We start from the raw sequence: 25,332 nt of genomic DNA on the forward strand, positions 1-25,332 counted from the left end.
TTATCAGTCCCGGTGCCAACTGCCAGTACCAGGGTGGGCTGCAGCCACTGGTCCCTAGGAGGGGTGCCACTGACGTTCGGAGGCCGCTCCAAGGGTGTGAGGCCGGGGACTGCCCTTCGAGAGCTTGGGGTGTCTCCTTTGGCCTGGAGGACTGCCGCTCTACCCTACACACCTTCCACCCCCAAGATGTTGCGAGGGTAGTTAGCTTTCAAAGGTGTCCATAAACACTTAAGAGATAGATAAATGCATGCGTAATGGCTCACCTGGGACTTTTAGGGACTCCCTAATTACTGGTTTCCTCTGGAGCAAAGCACTTTTTACTGGATACTTAACTGTGGCAGGCACTGGGCTAAGCATTCTCCCCGAGAAGTCTCCCGTCTAACCCTACGAAGTAAACGCAGTTGAGTCTGCCTTCCAACTGAGGAAGTTAGAAAAGGCTGAGGCTTACACAAGTAACCGGTGCTTCAAGTTACACAGCTGGGAAATGGGGCGGGGGCATAGTGGTGTCGGCTGCGCGAATTGCATCAGGGACAGCGGGCCTCCATGGGTCTTTGCTGCTGCTATGGCATCTGGCGGTCCAGCTCATGGGCTGGGGGAGGGGCTGATGGAGACTTTTTCTGGAAGACTATTCTAAAGCAGGGAGGCAAGTCTGCCATGCCTTGGCTTTTCCCCAGAACAATTTTCTCAAAGGTTGCCATTCTCTTTACACTAGGACAAAGAAAAGACTGGGATGTCTTGAAACAGCCTTTTGGCTTTGATCGAAAAGGCATTAAGTGTCAGAGTCTTGACACCGCCCGCCAGACTGTTTCAGCCATCCTCAGATGTATGTGGCACTCATTGGATTGTCTTTGTTGGCTGAAAAAGAGACTCCTTGGGAACTGCTGCAGGAACCCAGGGACTTGTGTGTACAACTCTCGAGGCTCAGAGGTGGTTCTTGATTCCCCTGCCTGGCCATGCGTGCCCTGCCCTATAGCCCCTAGGGTACTGGGCCACTCTGGTACCTTCAAGGAAAGAGTCAAAGTCAGGAACATTTCCAGACAGTCCTCATTTGACAATACAGAGAGAGACATTAGATGCAAAGCTGTTGCCCCTCTCCTACCCTCCTTCTTGAAGCCAGAATGCCAGGTGGCATCCACTTCCTGGGCTGTGGCAGATGGAGTTGATTCTTGTAACACAAGTACTGATTAGAGCCTGACAGCCGGGAATTTGACCTAAGGTGCTTGGGTGGAGAGACAGCAGCCCCTGAGTCAGGTTCTTGAAAGTGAGACTGCTTCACAGAGGGATCCTTTAGGAAAGTAAGGGGTTTTCCTCTTCTAGTTCCAAGATGAGTCTCTGGTTTTAGTTTGGCTTGGGAGTTGGGAATAGGTGCTGGTTTCTCTAAAGCTAGATGGATGCCCAAGGAGCATTCACATCTGGATTGCCCCTGCCATTGTAAGCATGCAAGAAATGCTTATTTGAGCCAGGTGGTGGAGGCAGCAGTGGCATACACTTTTAATCTCAGTGCTCAGGAGGTAGAGGCAGGCAGAGTGAATTTGAGGCCAGCCTGGTCTACAGAGCAAGTTCTAGGACAGCCAGGGCTGCACAGAGAAGTTCTGTCTTGAGAAGAGAGAGAGAGAGAGAGAGAGAGAGAGAGAGAGAGAGAGAGAGAGAGAGAGAGAGAAAAAAAGAAAAATAATTCTTGTTTGAAGGACAGAGTATGTGGCTCAGCTGGTAGAGTTCTTGCCTAGCATGCATGATGAACCTTGGGTTCAATCTCCAGCATTGCGTGAACCTGGCATACGGTTTCATGCCTGTAGGCCCAACCCTTGGTAGGGTCAGAAGTTCAGGGTCATACTCAGCTATATAGAGAATTTTAGACTAGCCAGCCTGAGTCTAGGCTAAATTTGACTATCTCACCATTAAAAAATCATTAAAAAAAAAAAAATCCAGGCATGATGGGGCAGGTTTTTAATCCTAGCACTTGGGAGGCAGAGGCAGGTGGGTCTCTGAGTTTGAGGCCAGCCTGGTCTACCATGTAAGTTTCAGGCTAGCCAGGCTACCTCCTAGCTCCAACGGAAGCCTTCCTTCCCACCCTCTCCTGAGCCATCCTCCAGAGAGCAGTTCACTGCTCCACACAGCTTCAAGAAGTGTAGATCAGGGCCTGAACCTGCACCCCTCTGCTGGCAGCTTTTAGGAGTCAATGAAAAGGAAAGGCGTAGGTTTGGGGCTTTCCCAGGCTGGCACGATTTTTTCTTTTTCTCTAAAAACAAAACAAGGCCTTGCTGTGTAGTCGTAGCTGGAGCTTGGAGGTGAAATTTGTCCCTGTGCCCTGCTGGCTGGTACACTGGGGATGTTGGAAGCCACAGTTCATTTAGAGCACTGGCTGCAGGGCAGGTCCCCCAGGTTTGGGTCCTGCCTCTGGGGCTCCGGAGCTCTGGGGCTCAGCCAGTTATTCCTGTACTCCAAGGCTCACATTCCCCACCTTTGGTGATGGGTGGGTTGCATCCTGGCCTCCCTGGGCAGTGTGAGGGTCCTGCGAAGTTATTCTTGGGAAAGTTCAAGACTTGCAGCTGTTAGCAGAGCTCCTAAGGTAGGGTCGGTCCGTGGTGGGCAGGGAGACCCTGAGGTGAGAGAAGCTGGCCTAGTTCCAGGCAGGGGGTGGGGTGCCACATGGCTCTAGGTGAAGAGTCAAAGGGATGGGGGACTTAGGGAAGTAAGACTGGGGTGGGGAGGTGGGCAGTGTCTGGAAAAGGAAGGTGCATGTGTCCGCGAGGAGTGTGGTGTGCGGGGAAGGGGCTGTGGTTGGCTAGTGAGAGGATCTATGTGATAGTTGTAGGAACCTGTGTGGGCGGAGGCCCGGCAGTGCCACCTTCAGATCCCAAAGGACCAGCGACTCCCTGGGAGTTGGAGGAATATTACCAGAAGCTCTGGGGAAAGTGATGAGTAACGGGCACCTGAAGCTGCCAGGCCTTCGGAGGGAGTGCGCAGTCGCGCTGCCTCTTCTAGGCCCCGCCTCCACCCGGCCCCTGAGGGTGGGGCTTCCTCCATTGCCAGCTCCCTGGGAAGGTGCCAGAGGCTGTCCTTGCAGGTGCAGACTCTTAAGGTCTCAGGTCTCACAGGGCAGGAGAGGTGGGCTCTTTGCCTCCGTCCTTACTCTCCAGCTCCAAGACATGGGGGTGTAGTCTAGTGGGTCCCTGAGGACGGTTGCCCAGTAGGACCAGCTGCTCTTCAGGGGACCCGTACCCAGCACCGTGGGCTTTAACAGGTCTTCCCTTTCAGCCTTTATTAGGGGCCTGCTGGCACACCCTTCCGGCTGTGTCCATTCCTCACTGTGTGACCTCAGGCTTTGCTCTTCTGTCGGAAGCGAAGCTGCCATTCCTGCCAGAGAGGGTTGCTTGAGTAGTCCGATCAGCCTCATTCTGCCGTCACCGATTACTGGCTTTCCCCTTTATTTTCCATATCTGCGTTTCATAATGTCACTGTTGCTGATTCATGGGAAAGTAAGCCCAGGCAGTCTGGCCTTTTGTGCCCACGTATCTCAAGCAGTCGTCAGAGAATAAGGGAGGTTATCATCGTGCACAGCCAGAGAACGATGTTCTGGAAAACCTTTATAACAACCATTCTCCAAGGATGCTGTGACAACGGGCCACAGGAGGGGCTGCTTAAGCAATACCAATTAGTGGTCTCAAGTTCTGGACGGGTTTAGGTTTCAGACAGCACCTTCTCATTGGACTCTTTGGCCTTCTGTGTGACGGCCTCCATTGCTTCTTTGTGCTTGAGTCCCGTCAGGGCCACCACAGAGACCTGATTTTCACTTATTTCTCCCAAGTCCTTACCTCCAAATACATGTAGGAATTTTGGGGTGGGGTGGGACAGTTCAGTGGTTATCAGTGGTGGGGAGGTGCTCAGTCAGCATAGTGCTTTCCTAGCCAGCATGAGGACCTGAGTTCAGTCATCATGTGAAAAATCTGGGTATGTGGTATATGTCTGTAATCCCGGCACTGGAGGGAAAAGATGAGGAGATCTGTGGGGTTCAGTGGCCAGCTAGTCTAGCTTAATCAATGAGCTGCAGGTTCTGTGAGGGACCCTGTCTCAAGAAACAAGGTGGACAGCTCCAGAGAAGGGGACACCCAAGCTTGGTCACTGGCTTCCACACACACAAGCACAATGTGCACCCTCACCCACACTCCCAGGTAAATTCTTAAAAATACTATTGTCTAATGTCTAGTCCGTATGCTAGCTTGCTAACTGTTCAGTAATTCCACCACCACCACCACCACCACCCTTAATTTAAAGAGAAGAGGGCCACCCTTTCCCTCCCTTCCTCAGTTTCCCGTCCCCTTTCTCTGTGGCTTTTTCGTTCTTTTTTTTTTTTTTTTTTTTTTTCTTTCTCGAGACAGGGTTTCTCTGTGTAGCTTTGTGCCTTTCTTTCCTGGGACTCACTTGGTAGTCCAGGCTGGCCTGGAACTCACAGAGATCCACCTGGCTCTACCTCCCGAGTGCTGGGATTAAAGGCGTGCGCCACCACCGCCCGGCTTGGTTTTTTTGAGACAGGGTTTCCCTGTGTAGCACTGGCTGTCCTGAAACTCACTCTGTAGACCAGGCTGGTCTCAAACTCAGATTCGCCTGCCTCTGCCTCTGAGTGCTGGAATTAAAGTGTTTTAAAAAGGTTTCTTTTGATTAGTTTTTTGTTTGGAGACAAGGTCTCACTATGTATCCTGACTGGCTAGAATTCATTTCTGTAGACCAAACTGGCCTTCAGTTGAGAGATTTCACCTACCTCTGTCCGCCCCCACCCTGAGGGATTAAAGGCATGTGCCACTGCACCTGGCTTATTGTTTTTGTTTTTATTTATTTATTCATTTGTGTGTGTGCATGTGCGCACATGTCTGGTGTGGACACTCTTGGAGAAGTAGGTGTGGTATTTCCCTGGAGCTAGAGTAATGAATGGGTGGCTGTGAACCGCCATTGTGAGTGTTGGAAACTGAACTGAGGCCCTCTGAAAAAGTAAGTGTTCTTCTTAATGGCTGAGCCATATCTTCAGCTCCCCCTCTCTTTTTCTTTTGTTTTAATTTATTTATTTATTTTTGAAACAAACAGGGTCTTGCTGTGTATCCTTGGCTGGCCTGGAACTTGCTCTGTAGACCAGGCTAGCCTTGAATTTACAGAGATCCACCTGCCTCTGCTTCCCAAGGGCTGGGATTAAAGGGATGCGCCAACTGTGCCCAGTTTACGCAGTGCTGAGACTCAAACCCAGGGCTTTATACGTGCCAGGCAAGCACTGTGCCAACTAAGCCATGTCCCCAGCCCTCTTAGTTGGGTTTGTTGTTTTAGAAAAGGCCCTTCTCTGTAGCCCAGGCAAATCTGGAACTCAAAATCCTCCCGCCCCAGCAGCCTGAGTGCTGAGGTGATAAGTGTGTGCCATTACACGTGGGGTTGCACTCTCATTTAAACTGCCTTGTGTGAAACTGTGGATGGTATGCTCATGCTTCAGAACCAAATACCATAGCAACATACAACAGGCACTAGCAACTGATGCAGTGAGCCAGGGTTGTCTTGTGGGGTCCTAAGAAACCTCGATGTGACCCAGAAAGTCCAGCTATTTATGTCTGCTCATTTGGAAAGATTTAAAATCAGGTTCTGTGTGGACCAATACCAGTTGTTTGCAAAGCTGACTGCCATCCAACCAGCCAGGTGCTTGACCATGGACAAACTCAATGGCACACCGCCTGTTTCCTCCTGGGAGGATTAGGTTTTGACGATTCTGAGACTTTAGCCGTGGGGCTTTTTTTTTTTTTTTTTTTTTTTTTTTTCTCAAGTTGTGGGAACTGGACTCCATTTGCTCTTGTGAATTAAAAGTATGCCTGACACTGGGTGTGTGGATGCTTGTCTGCAGTCCCAGGCCCAAGGGCAGGAATATCACCAGTCTGAAGCCAGCCTGGGCTATACAGTGAAATCTAGGCCAGCCTGGGCTATATAGTGAGACTTTGTGTGGGGGGAAAAATGGGCCTGTCATTGTCATTCTGTTGTGGGCACCAAGATCATAACTAGACTCCTTCTTCCTCAGCACATCCCTCTGGAATGCTGGCACATGTGACAGAGACACTAAAACCCCACCTCTGCCCCAAATAGCTCTGGGCCTGTGCCAGCAGGCACTCGGCCTCTGAACAGATCACCCAACCTGGCTGCAAGTAGGTTTGGAATTTAGAACTTTGAACCCTGTTGTTGTCATGTGGCCATTTGAGAAGTTACCTTCTAACTGCCCCTCCCTCTTTGAACTCCACATCCGGGAGACTGCGCCCACTTAGGAAGCAGGGGCTGCGGCAACTCTGATCAACCTAGTGGTGGTGTAGCCCCCGGTGGCTGAAGACTTGGGGGTTCAGAGCAGCTCAGGGCTTTGGAAAGGCTCAAAAGGTGATGTGAGGGACTCGGTGGCATGGGTGGAGGGGCCAGGCCTTGTTGTCCAGAGCTCCTGCCAGTTCTATGCCCATCCTGGAAGCAGGCTGTCACCGTCCATGAGGAACGCAAAGCCTGTGGAAGCCCCAGACAGCCCACTGTGTGTGGCCTCCCCCAGGCGGTGTGGGATGTTTTCAACCAAGAGAAAAATTTTAAGATATTTATTTTTTGTATATGAGTGACCTGTCTTCATGCACACCAGAAGAGGGAATGACATCTCATTACAGATGGTTGTGAGCCACCATGTGGTTGCTGGGAATTGAACTCAGGACCTCTGGAAGAACAGCCAATGCTCTTAATCACTGAGCCATTTCTCCAGCCCAACTAAGAGAAATTTTAAAGTAGATTCTGTTTTGTTTACCCCCAGGTGCACACCTCCTCAGCAGCCGGTCACTGTCAACAGAGAATGTGCATGCTGGCCTCCTCCTGCATGTGCCTTTGACTCAGGTAGGTCCCACCTCCTCCTCTAAGGTGTACCCCTCAAATACTGACAGGGGAGCTGGCTGTCCTAGAAGACCATGGGATTATACTCACATGTCGCTTTTGCTGATACATGGCTCTTGCGCTGGGCATTTGCCTTTGAGGCAGATGCGGGATGAAGTCACACCAGTCCCAGGATGCTCAGGATAAAAGTGAAGTGGGGAGTGTGGAATGCATGGCAAAGCTTCGCCTTTATTTGATTTTTTTGTTTGTTTTTAATTTAGAGAACAAGGGCCAGCAAGATGGTTCTGAAGGTCAAGGTGCTTGCGTCCAAAGGCTCCCAATCTGAGTGCCAACCCTGGGGACCCACATAGTGCAAGGAGAGAACTGACTCCCATAGTTGTCCTCTGACCTCCACACACATGCTGTTGGACACACACACATAAATAAAAATTAACACATTTTATTTTATGTATGTATGTATGTATGTATTTATTTTGGTTTTTCGAGACAGGGTTTCTCTGTGTAGTTTTGGTGCCCATCCTGGATCTCGCTCTATAGACCAGGCTAACACATTTTAGAGAGAAAGAGAGCACTCACAAGTGAGCGAGTGAGAGAGGCCTGAAGCCTATTGACCACCTTTTGGCCCTTGCTCTGGGATGGCCCTCGGTGAGATGTGAGATGGGAAGGAACTATCCTGGTCTGTGCTACCGGGGCCGTGACAGCCACGGAAACAACAGGGAGGCTTTTTTGGGCTGGTACAGGACTGTGTCCAGCCGAGTGGCCGGCACTGTCAGCACAGTGTCTCATGTTCTGCCTGGCTGACCTGACCCTGGGGTGGAGAGGGAATGCACTGTGTCTACCTTTGGCTTTGGGAGAGTGCAGCCCTGGCTGTTGATAAGGGCACGCCACACTCTACCCACACCTGTGGTTGATTTGAACCTTTCTTTTGTTTTGTTTTGTTTTTTGAGACAGAGTTTCTCTGTGTATGGCTTTGTGCCTTTCCTGGAACTCACTCTGTAGCCCAGGCTGGTCTCAAACTCAGAGATCCGCCTGCCTCTGCCTCCCTAGTGCTGGGATTAAAGGCGTGCGCCACCACCGCCCGGCTTGAACCTTTCCTGATAGTAGTTGAGCCAGAATCAGCTGTCAGGCTCCTAGACTGATCCTACTGAAGTATTAAAGCATGGAAACAGGCTTTTTTATTGTTTGTTTTTTCGAGACAGGGTTTCTCTGTGTAGCTTTGGAGCCTGTCTTGGAACTTGAACTGTAGCCCAGACTGGCCTCGAACTCACAGAGATCCACCTGCCTCTGCCTCCTGAGTGCTGGGGTTAAAGTTGTGCACCTCCACTGCCTGACCCTAAAGCGGGTTTTTTGTTTTTTCTTTTTTAATTGTTATTTATTTTGAATTCTTTCTCCCTTTCCTCTCTCTCTCTCTCTCTCTCTCTCTCTCTCTCTCTCTCTCTCTTTTGAGACAGGGTCTCTCCATGTAGCCCTGGCTGTCCTGGAACTCAGTATGTAGACCAGGCTAGTCCTCACCTCACAGAGATGAGCCTCTGCCTCCGGAGTGTTGGGATTAAAGGCATGCCACTAAGCCTGGCTTTGTTTTGATTTTTTTTAAAGATCTTTTTAAAGATCTCATATACCCAAGGCTAGTCTCCAACTTTCTGTGTAGCAGAGGGTGATATTGAACTTTTTTTTTTAGTTATTTTATTTTGCGTGCGTGCGTGCGTTCGTGCGTGCGTGCGTGCGTGCGTGCGTGCGTGCGTGTGTGTGTGATTGTGTTGTCAGCATATATGTGTATGCACCATTTGCTCTCCTTGTTCCTGCAGTGGGCAGAAAAGGGTGTCTGACCCTCTGGAGTTAAAGATGGTTGTGAGCCACAGACCATGTGGTTGCTGGAAAGCAAACCCAGGTCCTCAGGAAGAGCAGCCAGTGCTCTTAACTGCTGAGCCGTCTCTCCAGCCCCAGCCTTTAACTTGTGATTGTCCTGCTACCTCTCAGGTGCTGAGATTATAGACATGACCACTACAGACCTGGTGTCTCCTTTTAAAATGATCGGATTACCAGGATTTTGCAAAAGCATGCCAGGATATCCTATGTGCCCTCCCCCAGCCTGCCTAGTGTAGCTCCTCTGCCTTGTGACCAGACTATAGCCTGGATGGTCAGAGTGTGCCCCCATCTGGTAGGAAAGCATTGGTTTTTCCAGACAGATTTCCTTTTTCTTTTTCTGATTAAAGAGGAGTGGTTTTCAGATGAACATCAGGAGGGATGTCTGTCACGAATGAAGGGACCTAGCTATTCTGCCCTAGTACTTTTAGTGTCTGAGTTTGCTTTTCCTGTGAGTGTGTCACTTACCACAGCAGCAAAGCTAACTTTTCTACTCCATGACATCTGTCACCCAGATACGCTGCTGTTGACGCTTTGGCGACCTCTTCCATCCTGCTTCCTGGTGAGTCTTCTGCCAGTGCTCAGCCACTCTCCCTGTCCTCGGGTGCTCCTGAAGGCAGGGCCACTTGTCTGCCTCTGATGTGACCTCCAATTGAGCTTCTCCACAGAGACTGCCACTTCAGGCACTCAGCCTCCCCTGGGCTCCTTAGAGGACGGCCCTGCCTGGTCAGAGAAGGCAGTTCTGAAAGCAGCCATTCCTCTGCCTGCCCACTTGGTGCAGGAGATCACGGACATGAATGTGACCTCTTCCTAAATCACCTACAGCTCCTATGGGTCTGGACAGGGTAGTGTGCAGTTCCTGGGGGATCGGCAGGACTCTGGTGTCTCCCCACCAGTGAGCATTGTCCAAAATGCTGTCTGTCAAGCCATGTGCCAGCCCTACTCTGACACTAGCTCTGTGGACCCTCATACCAACCTAGTGAGACAGCTGCCCTCTTCTCAGACTAGGAGAGGGAGGCCCAGGGAGGCGAAGCAGCCTGCTGGCTTACCGGCTGGTATGAGATTGAGCTGGGATGCTCAATCCTCTCATTCCCTGTGGTATCGTCAACAGGGGCTGCTGCTAACCTGCTGTATCTCCTTACAGGGAAGCCTGGGTCAGAATGGGAGACGCCAGAGACATCTGCCCTCACCTGGACTCCATAGGGGAGGTGACCAAAGAGGACTTGCTGTTTAAGTCTAAGGTAGAGGAACAGTCCTCAGGAACTGGGGCCCAGCCTTGGGCTGCCATATGCTTGGGGGGACCTTTGTGAGGCAGGGCAGTGTTGCCCTGCCCCCAGCTCTGCAAAGCCTTCTGTGTCTAATGGCCCTGCTGGCATCTGCTTGGGAGCTTTCTTCCGGCGCTGGGTCCTGTTGCCATTAATCAGTTTAGATCAACCCCCTGAGAGTCACTAATGGCTCCATCCATTTCCACTGGCTGGGTGCACAGCCTTCATAAGGCAGGCATGAGCGTACAGAGGTGGTTCTTGTTTTTCTTCTGCACTCTGGGCAAGTACAGAACTGCTGAGCCACACCCTAGCCTCCCATCCCTTCTTACAGATGTAGCCCCTAGCTTGCTTGGGATGCCAGCAGGAGGAAGAGGAGCTTCCTCCCTGAGTGACAGGGAGTCATTGTCTTCTAGGTGTTGAAGTGAAATTCTGTAAAAAGCCTGCAAGGACTGAGGATGTGGCCCCATGCTGGAGTGCAAGCAAGGCCCTGGGTTGTTAGGTTTGGTGGCACGACTTTAACCCTAGCACTGGGGAAGCAGAGGCAGATGGATCTCTGAGTTCCAGGCCAGCCACAGCTACATAGTGAGACCTTGTCTCAAAACAAAACAAAAAAAGTGAGCAGACCACAAGGTTTTCTTCAAAGGAGGCAGAAGTTAGTATAGGGAGGAAGAAGAGGAGTGGGAGAGGATTGGCTGGGTCTGGCAGAAAGACCAAGCCGTCTTGAGCGTCTCTCTGGATATCAGAAAATTCCAGAATAAGCCAGTAGCGTTAAAAGCCTCTGAGGGACAAGGACGAAAGAGGGCACTGACAGTGAGTCCAGTGCAGACATCCAGGGACTGCTGAGCTGGCCTGCTGGAATGCTGCTAATGGAAACCGAGACTGCCTTCAGGCAGGGCTGGAGTCCCGCCCCTCAGCTGACGTCACAGAAGAACTTGGGGTGGGGGTCAGTGTGAGGAGTCTGCTGGCCACTTAAGGTTTAACTGACTTGACTTGAAATACCTTTACAAACATGTGATTTAAAAAACTCGCTCAGACACAGTGCCCACAGGCCCCTGTATGATGGTAGGTTGAGAAAGGGCTCTGAAGCCAAGGCCTTTGGGCTGTGTGAGTGGCAGCCGATGGAGAGGATGCCCTGTGCTTCACGGCCTCAGCCACTTACACCTTTCTCTCCTCCCTCCCTCCCTCAGGGAACCTGCCAGTCCTGTGGTGTTGCTGGACCTAACCTATGGGCCTGCCTCCAGGTAAAGAACCCTCATGGTCCACGGGTGGGCTCAGTCTGGACTCTGGCCTGGGAGTACCTAGCCCCAGTGGGTACTACTGCAGGTTCAGGCCCCAGGGGTAGTCCCTGGGATGGCTACTCAGGCAGCCTTGAAGAGTGAGGAAAGAAAGTGGGGAAGACTCTGAGCCAGGTGGGCCTGTCTCTGCAAACTCTGCCTGTGTGGAGTCTTGGCTGGGGCCTGAGCCTCCTGGCAGGAGCAGTGTCTCCAGGGCCTCACTTCCCTCCCTGTGTGTGAACTACGGGCAGTCACGCTGTCTGCAGGCCCTCCAGTGGGGACAGCGTGGAATAACCAGATGCTGTGAAGGGTTGTCAAGGGTTAAGGTGGTATGCAGCCCTCACTAGCATCCAGGGCGTCCCTTAGTGCCATGAATGCCGTCATCAGAAAGAATGGAAGTGGAGAGGTGTGGTGGCATAGCCTGGTCTACATAGCAAATTTCAGGATAGCCTGGACTACATGGACTCAGTGTCAAAGAAAAAAGAAAGAATGAAGGTAGATGTATCAAGATGTGCCACTTTTCTCTGGGGTGTAGAATTACAAGTAGTATTCAAATTTCCTATAAATACGTGGTAAATTTTATAATGACTCTCAAAAATGTTATTTAAAATTTCTTTTTAAAAGTCCATGTATGGGCCGGGCGGTGGTGACACACGCCTTTAGTCCCAGCACTCGGGAAACAGAGGCAGGCGGATCTCTGTGAGTTCGAGGCCAGCCTGGTCTACAGAGTGAGTTCCAGGACAGGCACCAAAACTACACAGAGAAACCCTGTCTCTAAAAAACCAAAAAAAAAAAAAAAAAAAACCAAAACCCAAAAACAAAAAAGTATGGTAGTACACATCTTTAATCTCACCACTCAGAAGAAGGCAGAGACAGGAAGATTTCTGTGAGTTCAAGACCAACCTGGTCTACACAGTGAACTCTAGGACAGCCAGGGCTACACAGAGAGGCCCTGTTTGTTTGTTTAAAACAAATCCTTTTTTTTTTTTTTTTTTTTTTGAGATAGGATTTCTCTGTATAGTTCCTGGCTGTGCTGGAACTCCTTTGTAGACCAGGCTGGCCTCGAAATCAGAGAACCACCTGCCTCTGCCTCCCAAATGCTGGAATTAAAGGCATGTGACCCAGCCCCCAAAATTTTCATTCATTTATTTATTTATTTATTTATTTATTTATTTATTTATTTATTTATTTATTTATTTATTTATTTATAATCAGGATCTCTCTACGTAGTCGTGACTGTCCTGAAAATTACTGTGTAGATCAGGCTGGCCTTGAACTCATAGAGATCCATCTGCCTCTGCCTCCTGAAGGGACTAAAAGCATATGCCACCATGCTCAGGGAAAAACTATTAAAAAATAAACTCTAGCAGGCTGGGTGTGCTGATGCAAACTGTACTCCTAATGTGTGAGGGGCAGAAGCAGGAAGATGGTCACAGTTTGCACTCAGCCTGGTCTACACAGCCAGCCTGGGTTACCTGGCATACTTGGTCTTAAAGAGTCAGTCTCCAGCAAGATGTTAAGTGAGGAAAACACCAAGTCAATCTTTGCAGAAGTTAGAGGACCCCAGAGGTACTCTGACCTGTCACTCAGAGTGAGGATTGTAGCACACCAGGTACTCAGGAGACAGCCGGAAGGGCTTCCAGGGACCTAGTCCCGCTTCACTGGAACCCCAGGTTCTCCAGAGGCCAGATGTGGGAGCCTGACACCAGGAATGGTATGCTTTGAGCACGGATTTAGGGTCACAGGCAGTGGTCTTCCCGAGACTGTCCGTGGCACCAGGCCCTCCTGGAGAAGGGGGACTGGTGTCTGCTGTCTCCCACAGTGGGGTAAAGGCCCGTGGAAGAGACTCTGAAACTGGGTTTGCGGGGAGGCAGAGCTGGGAGAGACAAATGTGAGGCCAAAGGCAGGGGTCAGAGGTGAGCAGACCCGATTATGGGATGTTGGGATAGTGTTGGGCTCTGGCTGCTGACACTGTTATTTTTGAGCACCCACAGGCCTTTTAGTGTCCCTTGTTCCTGGCCCATGAAGTAAAGGGACAGGCACTGGCCCCAGCATCTGGGCGCAGCATCTCCTTCACTCAGTGCAGGGCCACTTTTTTTTTTTTTTTTTTGGTGGCCACCCTCATCTTTGGTGGCATAGGCCTTTGTTATTTTAGGGTGGGAGCCCCTCAGTCATGTGTTGGATAGCTCCAAGTCATACTGCCTTGGGGTACAGTTAGGGACTTACTATCTCTGCTGCGGGTTCCAGGCCACTCTCATGTCTCTCCCCAGGTCACCTGTCCCTATGTTGGCTGTGGAGAGTCCTTTGCTGACCACAGCACCATTCACGCACAGGTGGGTGTGGCGGGGGGGGGGGGAGCCCAGGGCCCAGCCCTTGCCAGCAGCCTCCTAGCTCCACCGGCCCTAGGTGCTGGTGACTGGGCCTAGAAAGCAGAGCAGTCGGGAAGCAGGCATAGCCTCCCACACTAGCCCTGTCTGGTGGATGCTGCCCTGGCGGAGGAGGAGCTAGCCTCAGCTCCTGGACACTGACCAGGCTGCCTCTTCCCTGTGGTGCAGGGGGTTGGGGGGGGACTTGCTGGGTCAGGGCATCTGCTCGGCCATGTTGTCTTCAGCCTTCTTTGGGGTCTCCCCCTCCAGGTGAAAAAGCACAACCTGACTGTGAACCTGACCACGTTCCGGGTGTGGTGCTATGCCTGTGAGCGCGAAGTCTTCCTGGAGCAGCGCCTGGCAGTCCACCTGCCCAGCTCCTCAGCCAAGCTCTCAGAGCAGGTAGGGGCGCAGAGCTCAGGCTGGTTGTGGACAACAGTGTCCAGATGGAGCAGTGTGACCTGAGCCAGGGAGTCCAGAGGAAGTATGTGACAAGGAGCTCAGTGCTCGCTGAGCCCAGTTGTGACAGGACCCATGTAAGGCTGTGAGGGGACAGATGAGCAGGGGCAGGGTGGGTTGGGTAGGTGCAGGGGTCCATTCATGGCTATAGGAGGACTCAGCAAAGTCACAGGTAGTCCCTGGCAGTCCCACACCTAAAGTATATCCTGAGGAACCCAAGAGTAGTTACTGTGGCATACTCCTTTGTGGAAACCCCTGTGAGAGAACTGTCCCTTTGGCAGCAGGGCACTGGGCACTCCTCAGGATGGCAGGCTCCATCCACCCTTGCCTGGCTGGTGCTTGGTAGGGGCCAGCAAACTCATCCGTCAGGCTAGACTAGCAACCCTGGAAGGCCAGGGTATTGTGGGCAGAGATGTGTGTGGGTATGTGGGTAGGTGCAGGAGGGTTTGGATATGTGCAGGTGGGGGGTGTGTGTGCATGTTTCTCTGTTGGCTTCTTGCTGAGACAGCATATCATAGCTAAAAGCATTTATTGAATACAGTGTGACCGGGAGATGTTTGCAGAAGTTTTTATTTTTAATTTTTAAAAAGGGGAGGGGGGAAGATTGTATTTTTCTTCTGTATGTGTGCATGTGTTTGTGCACATGAGTTTAGGAGCTGAGGAAGCAAGAGGGAATTATCAGATGCCCTGGAGCTGGGATAGGCTCTTGTGAGCTCCCTGATGTGGGTCCTCTGCAAAAGCAGTGTGCTCTCCTACCCACTGAGATGCCTCCCCAACCCTTAAGTTTTTCGGCCTATGACAGTGTATAATATCCGTTGTTGTGTGTCAAGTGGTAAACATGTCCAGATGTGGACAGTAGTTAGCAGTGCTTGCTGGAGAAACTGGGATTGTGTGGTTTTTCTTGCTCCTCCTCTGCTTCCAATGTCTTCTAAAGGAAACAGCAGTTCTTACAAATTAAACACAAGTCTGGGAGTTCCCAGGGCAAGGTCCCCAACCTCCCTTTTTGCATGATATCCTTCACTTTGTTGGGTCACTCAGGGCTAGCTAGATGCCGAGGGGCTGCACATGCTTCCCTTGGGAGGAGGTGAGTGCATCAGGTCCCCCCCTTCACCCCAGTTTCCTCACTTGGGTCTTTAACACAGGACTCCCCACCCCCCTCCCACCCTCTGAAAGCCGTCCCCATTGCTGTGGCTGATGAAGGAGAATCTGAGTCTGAGGACGATGACCTGAAGCCTCGAGGTAATGGCTGACAACAGGAGAGCCGCTGGGCCAGGCTGGGCATGGAGAGTACCAGGGGCTTGTCCCTGCTGGCTCCAGCTGCCATGGTGCAGTGGGCAGGGTGGCATGTGCACAGGGTGTGCCGTCCTAGTGACTCGGTCATTGCTTTCTCAGCTGCACGAAGTGTTGGTCATAGGCCCTGTGTGTGTGGCTTCCTTACCCATGTGGTTGGGAGCCTGAGCTGGGCAGAGTAGCTAAGGGCCCTTTTGTTTGGCACACCCAGCCCTGCTTAGGTGTTCTGAGAGATCTCTGGGTGGAATACAGTTATGCTCCAGCAGGGCCTGGGTGGAGCTCCTCAGTGGAGGAGGCTTGTGAGGGTCCTTCTGGACAGGGTTTTCAGTCCTTCTCCATGTTGTTTTTAGGCCTTACAGGCATGAAGAACCTGGGGAACTCCTGTTACATGAACGCTGCCCTGCAGGCCTTGTCCAATTGGTAGGTTGTCCTCTCCTAAGGGAAGGGCAGGAGATGTCCCTGGCAAAACCCTAGAAAGAGCAGCCATCTCCACTCTGTGTGTTGCACATTGGCCGTGGACATGGGATAAGATAGACTTCAAAACCCCTAGAACCAGGCATGCCCAGTGACTGCCATCCCTTTTAGTCTCATGCCAGCCCTCACATGACAGAGAGGAGGAGCCATGACAGGCACAGGGGTGCCCAGCACCAGTGATTGGGGAGGGTTGACCCAGCATGTGCGAGTCCCTGGGTTCCACCCTGATACTGTGTACATGTGGCCTGTCTGCAAGAGAATAAGTTTATTGTATTGCAGTCCTTCGGGGAGTGTAGGCCAACATTTACTGGAGGGGTGCAGAACCTGGCAGGTAGAAGGGAGGTTGCCAGGTGTGGTGCAGGCCTGTTTAGTGGGGGTCTCTAAACAGTTGTGATTGAGAGTATGTGTGTTCATCATTTACACACACACACACACACACACACACACACAGCTGACCCAGTGATGATAGGGCAAACCCAGCAGCCTTCCCCTTTTCCCTATGTATATATAGTTTGTATGTTAACAGCCAATATACATACAGAAGGGAGGGGAGGAGGGGGAAAGGGAACAGATAAGAACACCTAGAAAAGTCTGGAAGGACAGCCCCCAAAGGTTCACGGTGGCTGTCTCATGGCTATATGGTCAATTGACATTGTTTGCATATGTTTGACATATGTGTGTACATGCACCAGTGTGTGCATGCTCACACATGCGAATATGTGGTTTCCTGCAGTGTGATAACTTCTAAAACATGTGGAAAGGGAATTGAGGTGCCCTCCCACCTGACAAGTCCTGCAGTGTAGGCTCTGGGGGACAGGGGGCGCTCCACCTCTGTTCGTACAGAGTCACGGCCTCAGGACCTGTGGCAGGGAGCCCCCATCTGACTCAGGAGAAAGGGATATTTGTTTGCTGCAGTTGACAAGGCCTTCCTGGCTCTCAATCCTGGAGACCCACTGTCAGCAGTTTCTCCCCAGGCCCTTCTCCTCCAGTAGGTAGTCACATTCCATTGAGGTCTTTGCCTCTGTACACCCCAAAATTCCTCTGTCAGGACACTGGGACTGGCCTGGGGCCTATCCAGCACTCCATAGTGATCTGACTACTACTTAAAGGTCCTGTCTCTTGTGGAGTCACATACTGAGACATGAGGGGTCAGGACTTTAACATGAATTTGGGGAGTTTTGGTCTAGGTGGGGTCCTTTTAGTCATCTGCAGGGAGTTCTGGGTGTGGGGGCCTCATCTTCCATGGCCATTTTGGTCTTTTGTTGCTCACTTTGCTCCTTAAAAAAGGGTATTTATTTATTTATTGTGAATGTGTGTGTGAGCATGGATGGAGTCGTGGGCAGCCATAGGAGTTGGCTGTTCCTTCACCAATCAGGTCCAGGACTGAACTCGGCTCACCAGGCTCAGTGACTCACTGAGCCATCTCTCAGCCCTCACCTAGTCCTTCTGAATAACACTGTGTTCCTCCCATTTCTTTTCTGTCCTGGCTCTCCACCCACAACCCAGCCCTCCACTCACCCAGTTCTTCCTGGAGTGTGGTGGCCTGGTGCGCACGGACAAGAAGCCAGCCTTGTGCAAAAGTTACCAGAAGTTGATCTCTGAGGTCTGGCACAAGAGACGGTGAGTGTCTGAGTCTGACCTTGACTAGATCTGTGGGGCAGGACAGCCTTGCTGTCTTGATGGAGCGCATCCTCTGGATTCTCCAGAGCACTCGAATGCTCACAGCAATCCTGCACCGCGTGTCTGGTTTGATCTAGTTCTGTCTGATGAGTGGGGAGACAGGTACAGAGCTGGAGGCGTGATTCTTGTTTGCAGCCACAGAGCCTGTGACCATGAACTAGGGTCTGAACTCACATCAAGTCTGGGCGACAGCTGTTTTGACAGATGTCTGTGCAGAGAGCTGCAGACCATCCTGCCAGTGTCGGGTCTCAGTTGAGGCTGTAGTCGGGGGTGGGGTGCTTGCCCAGGAGTGTTGGGTGCTGGCCAGGCCAGGGTTGTGGCAGAGTAAATGGCATGTAAAGATGAGAAGCATGGTCTCTGGGCAAGTGGAAGGGGAGGCAGTTGCTTACAGACCCTCACTAAATTCCCTCTGTCCCTGCGTCACATCCTGGCCGAAACCCTCACCCTGCTTGTTCTGGCCCTTGGGGCTTCTCACCCTTTCCTGAAGGGCCTCCCATCAGCTGCTTGCTGACCGACCGCCTGCTCGCTGAGAGTCCCTAGCTCACAGGGGGTGGGGGGTGGGGGGGTGGGGGGGGTGGCCGACTCTCCCTTCTCCTAGATCTTCCCCTTCTCCCTGAAACTGCAAGGTTTACAGCATGCCTGCCCTGTTCTGCTCTCAAACTGTAACAAAATAGTCCTCAAGCTTACAAAAGCAAGCAAACAAAAGAACAAATGTAAGAATAAAGAAAGGAAAGTGAAGTAGGGAGAACTTGAACGTGCCCACACCACACACAGTAGGTGTGGAAATGGATTAAGAAACTAACAGTACAGCCGGGTGGTGGTGGTGCACACTTTTAGTCCCAGCACTCGGGAGACAGAGGCGGGCGGATCTCTGTGAGTTCAAGGCCAGCCTGGTCTACAGAGTGAGATCCAGGAAGCCAGGGCTACACAGAGAAACCCTGTCTCGGAGGGGGGAAAAAAAGAAGAAAGGAGAGAGAGAGAAAAGAAGGAAAAGAAACTGCTTATACTGTTCCACAGGTCAGAGGTCAGAGTTGCTGTTGGGGTTCCTGGGTGCACTGTAGCCTGCTCTTCTAGGGACCACTAGGGTCTTGATGTGTCCTCTTTGGTGGGGACACATTGGTGATAGTATTTCATTGTACTTCTGTGAAGTTTTAGGTTTTTTAGCAATGGACCCTGTGGGCTTGTCTCCTGGCCAGCGGGGCCAGTGGGGGTGGTGGGAACAGCCCCTGTGGGGTCTGATCTGCCTTGTCCTCTTGCCTTTCATGGCGTAGCTCCAGGCTGGCCACCTGTGCTAGCAGGTTTGGTCTCCCCACAGGCCAAGCTATGTGGTCCCCACCAGCCTGTCCCATGGGATCAAGTTGGTCAACCCGATGTTCCGAGGCTATGCCCAGCAGGTAAGCTGTCGAGCTGCTTGGGACACTGGCCCAGCCAGAACAGACCTCACAGTAGGCAGAAAGGCTGCTGTCAGAGCCCTTTTACTAACGGAAATGAGGTCTCCAGTGACCTGCTACCCTTTAGTGCTGCCTTGCAGACAAGGAACTGAGGGTTAAGGGACCAAGTCCCCCAAGCCAGCCACACAGGAGAGAAGCAGTGGAGAGGACGCCCAGACACCTGCCTGCAGCAGCCCTGCCCCTCAGCCTCCTCGGAGTCTTTTCTTACTAATTCTTATTGTTTACTTATGTGTGTGTGTGTGTGTGTGTGTGTGTGTGTGTGTGTGTGTGTGTGTGTGTATGTGTGTGTGTGTGTGGTGCACGCACATGAGCATGTACACGTGTGTGGAGGACAGAGGTTGGTGTTGGATATTCTTCGTTAGTCACTCCCCACCTTATTGTTTTGAGACAGGATCACGTAACAGCCTGGAACTCACAGTTAGGGTAGACTTACTGACCTGACAAACCCCAGACCCTGCTGTCTTTGCCTCCCTAGCTCTGGGATTATAGGTGTACCACTAGGCCCCAATTGATGTGGATCTGGAGACCAGGCTGGGGGCTGCAGGCTCCCACTGCAAGCTCTCTGCACAGAGAGCCCTGCTTTTTCTTTTTCTGGGGGGGAGGGGAGATTTGTTTGGTTTTGGTTTGGGTTTTTTGTTTTTTGTTTTTTGTTTTTTGTTTTTTCGAGACAGGGTTTCTCTGTGTAGCTTTGGAGCCTGTCCTGGAACTCGCTTTGTAGACCAGGCTGGCCTCGAACTCACAGAGATCCGCCCTGGCTCTGCCTCCCAAGTGCTGGGATTAAAGGCGGTACTCCACCACCGCCCGGCTTTGTTGCTTTTTTTTTCCTTTTTGTGGTTCTTGCTATGTAAATCTGGGTATCCTGGAACTCACTGTATAGACCAGGCTGGTCTTGAACTCAGAGTTCACCTGCCCCTACCTCTTGAGTGCTGAGTGCTGAAATCAAAGATCACAGGTATGCTCTACCATCCCTAGCAAGAAAAACTTAACTCAGAGAGCACCGTTGAGACCTTTGTGATTTTTAGAAAATCACAAGCCAAGCGTGGTGACATACACCTTTGGTCCCAGCATTCAGGAAGGCAGAGTCAGGTGGATTGCTGTGAGTCTGAGGCCAGGCTGGTCTACACAGTGAGTTCCAGGGCAGCCAAGAAAGGAAATCATGAAATCTAGAATGTGCCGTATGAGTCCTCAGCCCATGCTGGGCCCACATGGCCTGTTGTATGGTAGGGATTCCTAGCTAAACCTGCAGTCAGAGCTGGACCTGTCTGGGCCACATCTTCCGCTGCCTATATGCTGGTCTCTCAGATGCAGTGGTGGACACTAGAGGTGCCTTCACACTCTTGTCTGCCACCCAGTCCAGGCTGGGGGCCCTGGAGCATGTGCTCAGGTCCTTGGAGTGGGTACCGGGCTGTCTGCCTGAGAAAGTCTACACTGCCTCTCTACTGCCTGTTCTGGGAAGTGGGGACCCCAGTGGCCTGGGCTCATTGTCTACTGCAAAGGGGGCATGTTGCTCCCCATGTCCCAGGGGAGCAAGGCTCAGAAGATGTACAACCGAGCCTGTCCCTTACCACCAAGTGGACACCATCCAGTGGTGCCACTTGGCTGTGCTGTGACATCCATCTAGACCCCAGCAGAAGCTGCTTTCCCTGGTCCTTGTACTTCTGCAGACATTTCTAAGTCTTATTTATTTATTGGTTTTTTGAGACAGGGTTTCTCTGTATCCTATAGACTAGGCTGGCCTGGCCTCTGCCTCACAAGTACTGGGACTAAAGGTGTGCACCACCACCACCACCTGGCTAGAAAATTTTCTTTTTGGAGCTGGAGAGATGGCTCGGTGGTTAAGAGCACTGGCTGCTCTTCTAGAGGTCCTAAGTTCAATTCCCAGCAACCACATGGTGGCTCACAACCACCTGTAATGAGACCTGGTACCCTCTTCTGGACTGTAGGGACACATGTAGGCAGAACACTGTATACATAATAAACAAATAAATCTAAAAAAAAAATTTTTTTTCTTTTTAAAAAGATTGTGTGTGTGTGTGTGTGTGTGTGTGTGTGTGTGTGTGTGTGTACGTGTACATGCATCTGCACTTGCAGAGAGGTTGGAAGGTGACCTCAGGGACCACCCCCTTTGACACAGCATCTCTTACTGGTATGGAGCTCACTGATTATTGGTTGAGCCTGGCTGACCAGTTAGCCCGGGGATCTGTCTGTCTCTGCACCCCCAGTGCTGGGACTCCAGTGCATGTCACCACATCTGATTTTGTTTTTAATGTGGATTCTGGTGCTTGAAGTCAGGTCTTATGCTTGGCACATTGAGCAAACCATCCCCCTAATCTTGTAAAAGGAAGGAGCAATAGGTGGTCATTCTTACTCCTGCCCTCCTGATGGACAGAGGCCAGTTGTGGGTCCCACTGACCTCTCCTGGGGACTTCCATCCAAGGTAGAACCTCAGTTGCCTCTGGATGCCTATGAGCTACTTCCCTCGTGTGGTCCAGGAGTGGCTCAGGGTTCGTCAGGCTGCTGCTGGCCTTGGAGCCCATGTCTTCCAATGCTCTCAGCCCTTGAGGTCATCTGCCATCACCACCTTAGAGTAGCTCTGCCTCTAAGTAGGTCACCTCCCAGCTTCCTGCAGGGCTGGATTAGGTACTGGATCCCAAAATGACATCATCCTTTGGGGGAAGCAACTTGATCTTTGTCCTGCCCATGTGAGCCAGGAGAATGGGAGTCTACTTCCAGGGCCTCTCTCCTTGCCCCAGTGTCACACACATGGTGGCACCGTGTGGGGAAGCAGGAAGATGCAACCGTAGAGAAGGGATCAGCTTGGCTGCCTGGCTTGTTGGGTAGCGCTGTTCAGCGCAGTATTCTTGACAGGTCTGGCTTGCAGCATCCTATACTTTCACCCTTCCCGGGTCCCTGCCACCCTGCTGACCTCTGCTCAGGGAGCAAGGAGATGTCAGTGGCTGGGTGTGGCTGTTCGTGCAGAATCAGAGTTGAAACTGGTTCTGTGTCCCCTGGCTCTTCGTGTGCTGTGTGACCTGGGAGGAGTCCCATAGTCTCTCTGAGCCCCGGTTGGAGGTGGGGCTTAGCACAGAACTATGGTGGAGACTGCCATGGGGGCTAAGCCACTTGTCTACATGGGTGCCTACCAGGACCTGCTGGAGGTGGCTGGCGGCCTTGTGGGCAGAAGCAGCAGTGCCCATGGTGGCTCTAATATCCCTGGAAAGCCCTGGTGACATGGCCCTGGTTGCAGGACACCCAGGAGTTCCTACGCTGCCTGATGGACCAGCTTCACGAGGAGCTCAAGGAGCCCATGGTAGCTGCTGTGACAGCACTCACTGATGCCCGGGACTCAGATTCCAGTGACACAGAGGAGAGGCGTGATGGAGACCGGAGCCCGTCAGAGGACGAGTTTCTGTCCTGTGACTCGAGCAGTGACAGGGGGGAGGGTGATGGGCAAGGGCGTGGTGGAGGTAACTCGAAGGCTGAGATGGAGCTGCTGATCCCAGATGAGGCGGGCCGAGCCATCTCTGAGAAGGAGCGCATGAAGGACCGCAAGTTCTCCTGGGGCCAGCAGCGCACCAACTCAGAGCAAGTGGATGAGGATGCTGATGTGGACACGGCCATGGCCTCCCTTGACAACCAACCCATCGAGACCCAGCCACCATCACCAAGGTCCACCAGCCCCTGCCGGACCCCAGGTATCAGTCAACCAGGTCACTGTTTGGGCCACGGGGAAGTCACCGCCTGTAAGCCCTGTGCTTGCTGCCTGCCTAGCACTAGCATGCAGCAGCCATGGGGTGGGGGAGACTCTGCCCCTGGGCCCTGCTCACAGGCGGGGAACCGCCTCAGTACCAGGTTCACTGGGCTTTCAGAGCCACAGCCCTGCCTAGTCTTGAGCCTTAGTTGGAAACAGACTGGATTGCTATGTCCCGGTGTATTTGATGGGGTTGGGGATGGACATAGAGGAAGGTGTGGGAGGAGATGCTGGCAGGTTCTCTTGCTCTGGCCCCAGAGCTGGCATGGAGGGCACTAGCGTGGCCGCCCTGGCCCAGTACTTCCTCCTTGCTGTCCCCAGAGCCAGACAACGAAGCTCACATCCGCAGCTCCTCTCGCCCCTGCAGCCCTGTCCACCACCACGAGGGCCATACCAAGCTGTCCAGCAGCCCTCCTCGTGCAAGCCCTGTGAGGATGGGGCCATCGTACGTGCTCAAGAAAGGTTCGGGGGCAGTGATGAGCTCAGCTGGGGATGTCATGGTGGCCAGTTTGGGGCACTTACAACCTTGGTCCAGTCTGTGTGCTGCTCACTTGAGCCTTTAAACCTTTGTTGCAGCCTTGGGATATGAGAGGGAGCCCCATTTTACAAACGGTGGTGCTAAGATGCCAAGGGGTGACGTATATAACCAATCATGTGATCCACAGTGAGGGCTGCACAGTGTGGCTGAGGTGCCTCTTGTCTGTGCCTGTGCCTGCCATGCGGGGGAGGCTGGCCTAGTCCTGTGCTGTGTTCCCAGCCCAGGTGCCCAGTACTGGTGGCCGGAGGCGGAAGGAGCAGAGCTACCGCAGTGTCATCTCAGATGTCTTCAATGGCTCTGTCCTCAGCCTGGTGCAGTGTCTCACCTGTGACCGGGTGGGTGTCCAGGGCAGTCTGGCATTGTTTACTACCTAGGGCAGGGTGGACTTCCCCTTAGCATTCCTACCCCAGGAGCAAGCCGTCTGCTTCACCTGCTGGGGCAACAGACACTGGCAGAGGTGGGCACCAGGCTGGTTTTCACCCCATAGGTGTCTACCACGGTGGAGACATTCCAGGACCTGTCATTGCCCATCCCTGGCAAGGAAGACCTAGCCAAACTCCACTCTGCCATCTACCAGAATGTACCAGCCAAGCCGGGAGCCTGTGGGGACAGCTACTCCTCCCAGGGCTGGCTGGCCTTCATCGTGGAGTACATCCGACGGTACGCCATCCTGCTAGCTGGGGCTTCCAGCCTGGCCTGCTTTCCTGGGTCTACCCAGAAATGCAGGAACAAGCATTCTTGGGGCCAGGGAGAGTCCATGGATCGGGGGAGCTGGAGGCCAAAGATGCAGATGAATAACTGGGTTCAGGGTCTTGGTCATTTCGGGATAGCCTTGACTACATGCTCCTTGAAGGTAGAGGGTAAGTGACAACCCAGAGGGTGGCCAAGCCACAAATAAAAGTGAGGCAGCATCTGGGCCCATGCGTGACCTGAGAATCGCGGGCAGCTTCCTTAATCCCCGAGGCAGCTGGCCTCACGGAAGGGCACGTAATCTGGGCCCCTGCATAGCCTATGGACACAAAATGTCCAGCTCAAGGCCTAGTCTCCAGCTGTGTCAAGCTGCCAGTCAGGCCCGAACAGACCTCGGCCACACCCCCATACCCAGGCCCTACAGCACCTATCACCCCCTTCCTGTCCAGGTTCGTGGTATCCTGTACCCCCAGCTGGTTTTGGGGGCCTGTCGTCACACTGGAGGACTGCCTGGCTGCTTTCTTTGCTGCTGATGAGCTGAAGGGTGAGTGGCCTACTACCAGAATGGGACCACAGGGAGTGGGGTGTTGCAAAGAGCCCATCCATCATGGCTGTGCCTCAGCTAACCTACAGCCCAGGGCTAATGGACTCATGGCCACAGTGTTTTACAAACTGACCTGTTAGAGTCCACTGCCAGCCTACAGGAGGTGCACACCTGTGACCCCAGCCCTCCAGGAGTGGAGGCAAGAGATTAGGGTTTAGGGGCATCCTGGGCTACATAGTGAGTTCAAGACCAGCCTGGGCTACATGAGACTGTTCCAAACAAAGGAGATAGATGTTCACCTGCTACTCACCAGGGAAGGCTTGGACACCTGTCCTCCCAAACTGTTGCCTGTGACTCTTGGCTGTTGACCTATTGTTATTTTCTACTAGGTCAGTGGGTAGAAGGGATACTCCACTTTAGCCTTATGCTTCCTTGGTTATTAAAGAAGTGGTTTGTTTTGTTTTGAGGCAAGGTCTTGGTGCAGCCCAGGCTGGCCTCAGATTCATTGTGTAGCCCAGGCTGGCCTTAAACCACTGTTCCTCTAGCCTCCACTTCTCCAGCTGAGATTGTAGATGTCACCACCAATGTCCAATTTGAGTGCTTAAATGTAATTTAAAATATTTACCTATTTACTTAATGTGTACACACTACTGTCCTAGTATGGAGCAAGGAGACACCTGGGCTTGAATCTGTCCTTGCAGCATGTGGGTCTTGGGATCGAACTCAGGCTGTGAGGCTTGATGGCAAGCATTTTACCTGCTGATCCATAACACTGATTTCATGATTTAAAAAAAAAAATTGCATCCGG

At 52.3% G+C, this 25,332-nt stretch overlaps 1 protein-coding gene across 4 annotated transcripts in view; it reads left to right on the top strand.

Annotated features, from left to right (window-relative positions):
* The window catches only part of Usp20 (ubiquitin specific peptidase 20), a 33,768-nt gene that overhangs the window by 381 nt on the left and 8,055 nt on the right, over positions 1–25,332 (top strand). Inside the window, exons 1-16 of one of the 4 annotated variants that reach the window (XM_059260008.1) lie at positions 2,834–3,067; positions 6,803–6,882; positions 9,258–9,304; positions 9,886–9,983; positions 11,195–11,248; positions 13,552–13,614; positions 13,918–14,049; positions 15,249–15,345; positions 15,747–15,816; positions 17,377–17,490; positions 18,866–18,944; positions 22,249–22,696; positions 23,074–23,214; positions 23,510–23,625; positions 23,778–23,950; positions 24,430–24,524. In XM_059260008.1, coding sequence (XP_059115991.1) covers positions 9,903–9,983; positions 11,195–11,248; positions 13,552–13,614; positions 13,918–14,049; positions 15,249–15,345; positions 15,747–15,816; positions 17,377–17,490; positions 18,866–18,944; positions 22,249–22,696; positions 23,074–23,214; positions 23,510–23,625; positions 23,778–23,950; positions 24,430–24,524 — 1,663 coding nt within the window. In that variant the 5' untranslated portion in view covers positions 2,834–3,067; positions 6,803–6,882; positions 9,258–9,304; positions 9,886–9,902. Of the gene's footprint in view, positions 1–2,833; positions 3,068–3,268; positions 4,173–6,220; positions 6,394–6,802; positions 6,883–9,257; positions 9,305–9,885; positions 9,984–11,194; positions 11,249–13,551; positions 13,615–13,917; positions 14,050–15,248; positions 15,346–15,746; positions 15,817–17,376; positions 17,491–18,865; positions 18,945–22,248; positions 22,697–23,073; positions 23,215–23,509; positions 23,626–23,777; positions 23,951–24,429; positions 24,525–25,332 lie in introns of those variants that run through there. The other 3 variants (XM_059260010.1, XM_059260007.1, XM_059260009.1) reach the window with 3 other exon arrangements.

Source organism: Peromyscus eremicus, chromosome 4, assembly GCF_949786415.1.
Source record: "Peromyscus eremicus chromosome 4, PerEre_H2_v1, whole genome shotgun sequence".
Taxonomy (NCBI): domain Eukaryota; kingdom Metazoa; phylum Chordata; class Mammalia; order Rodentia; family Cricetidae; genus Peromyscus; species Peromyscus eremicus.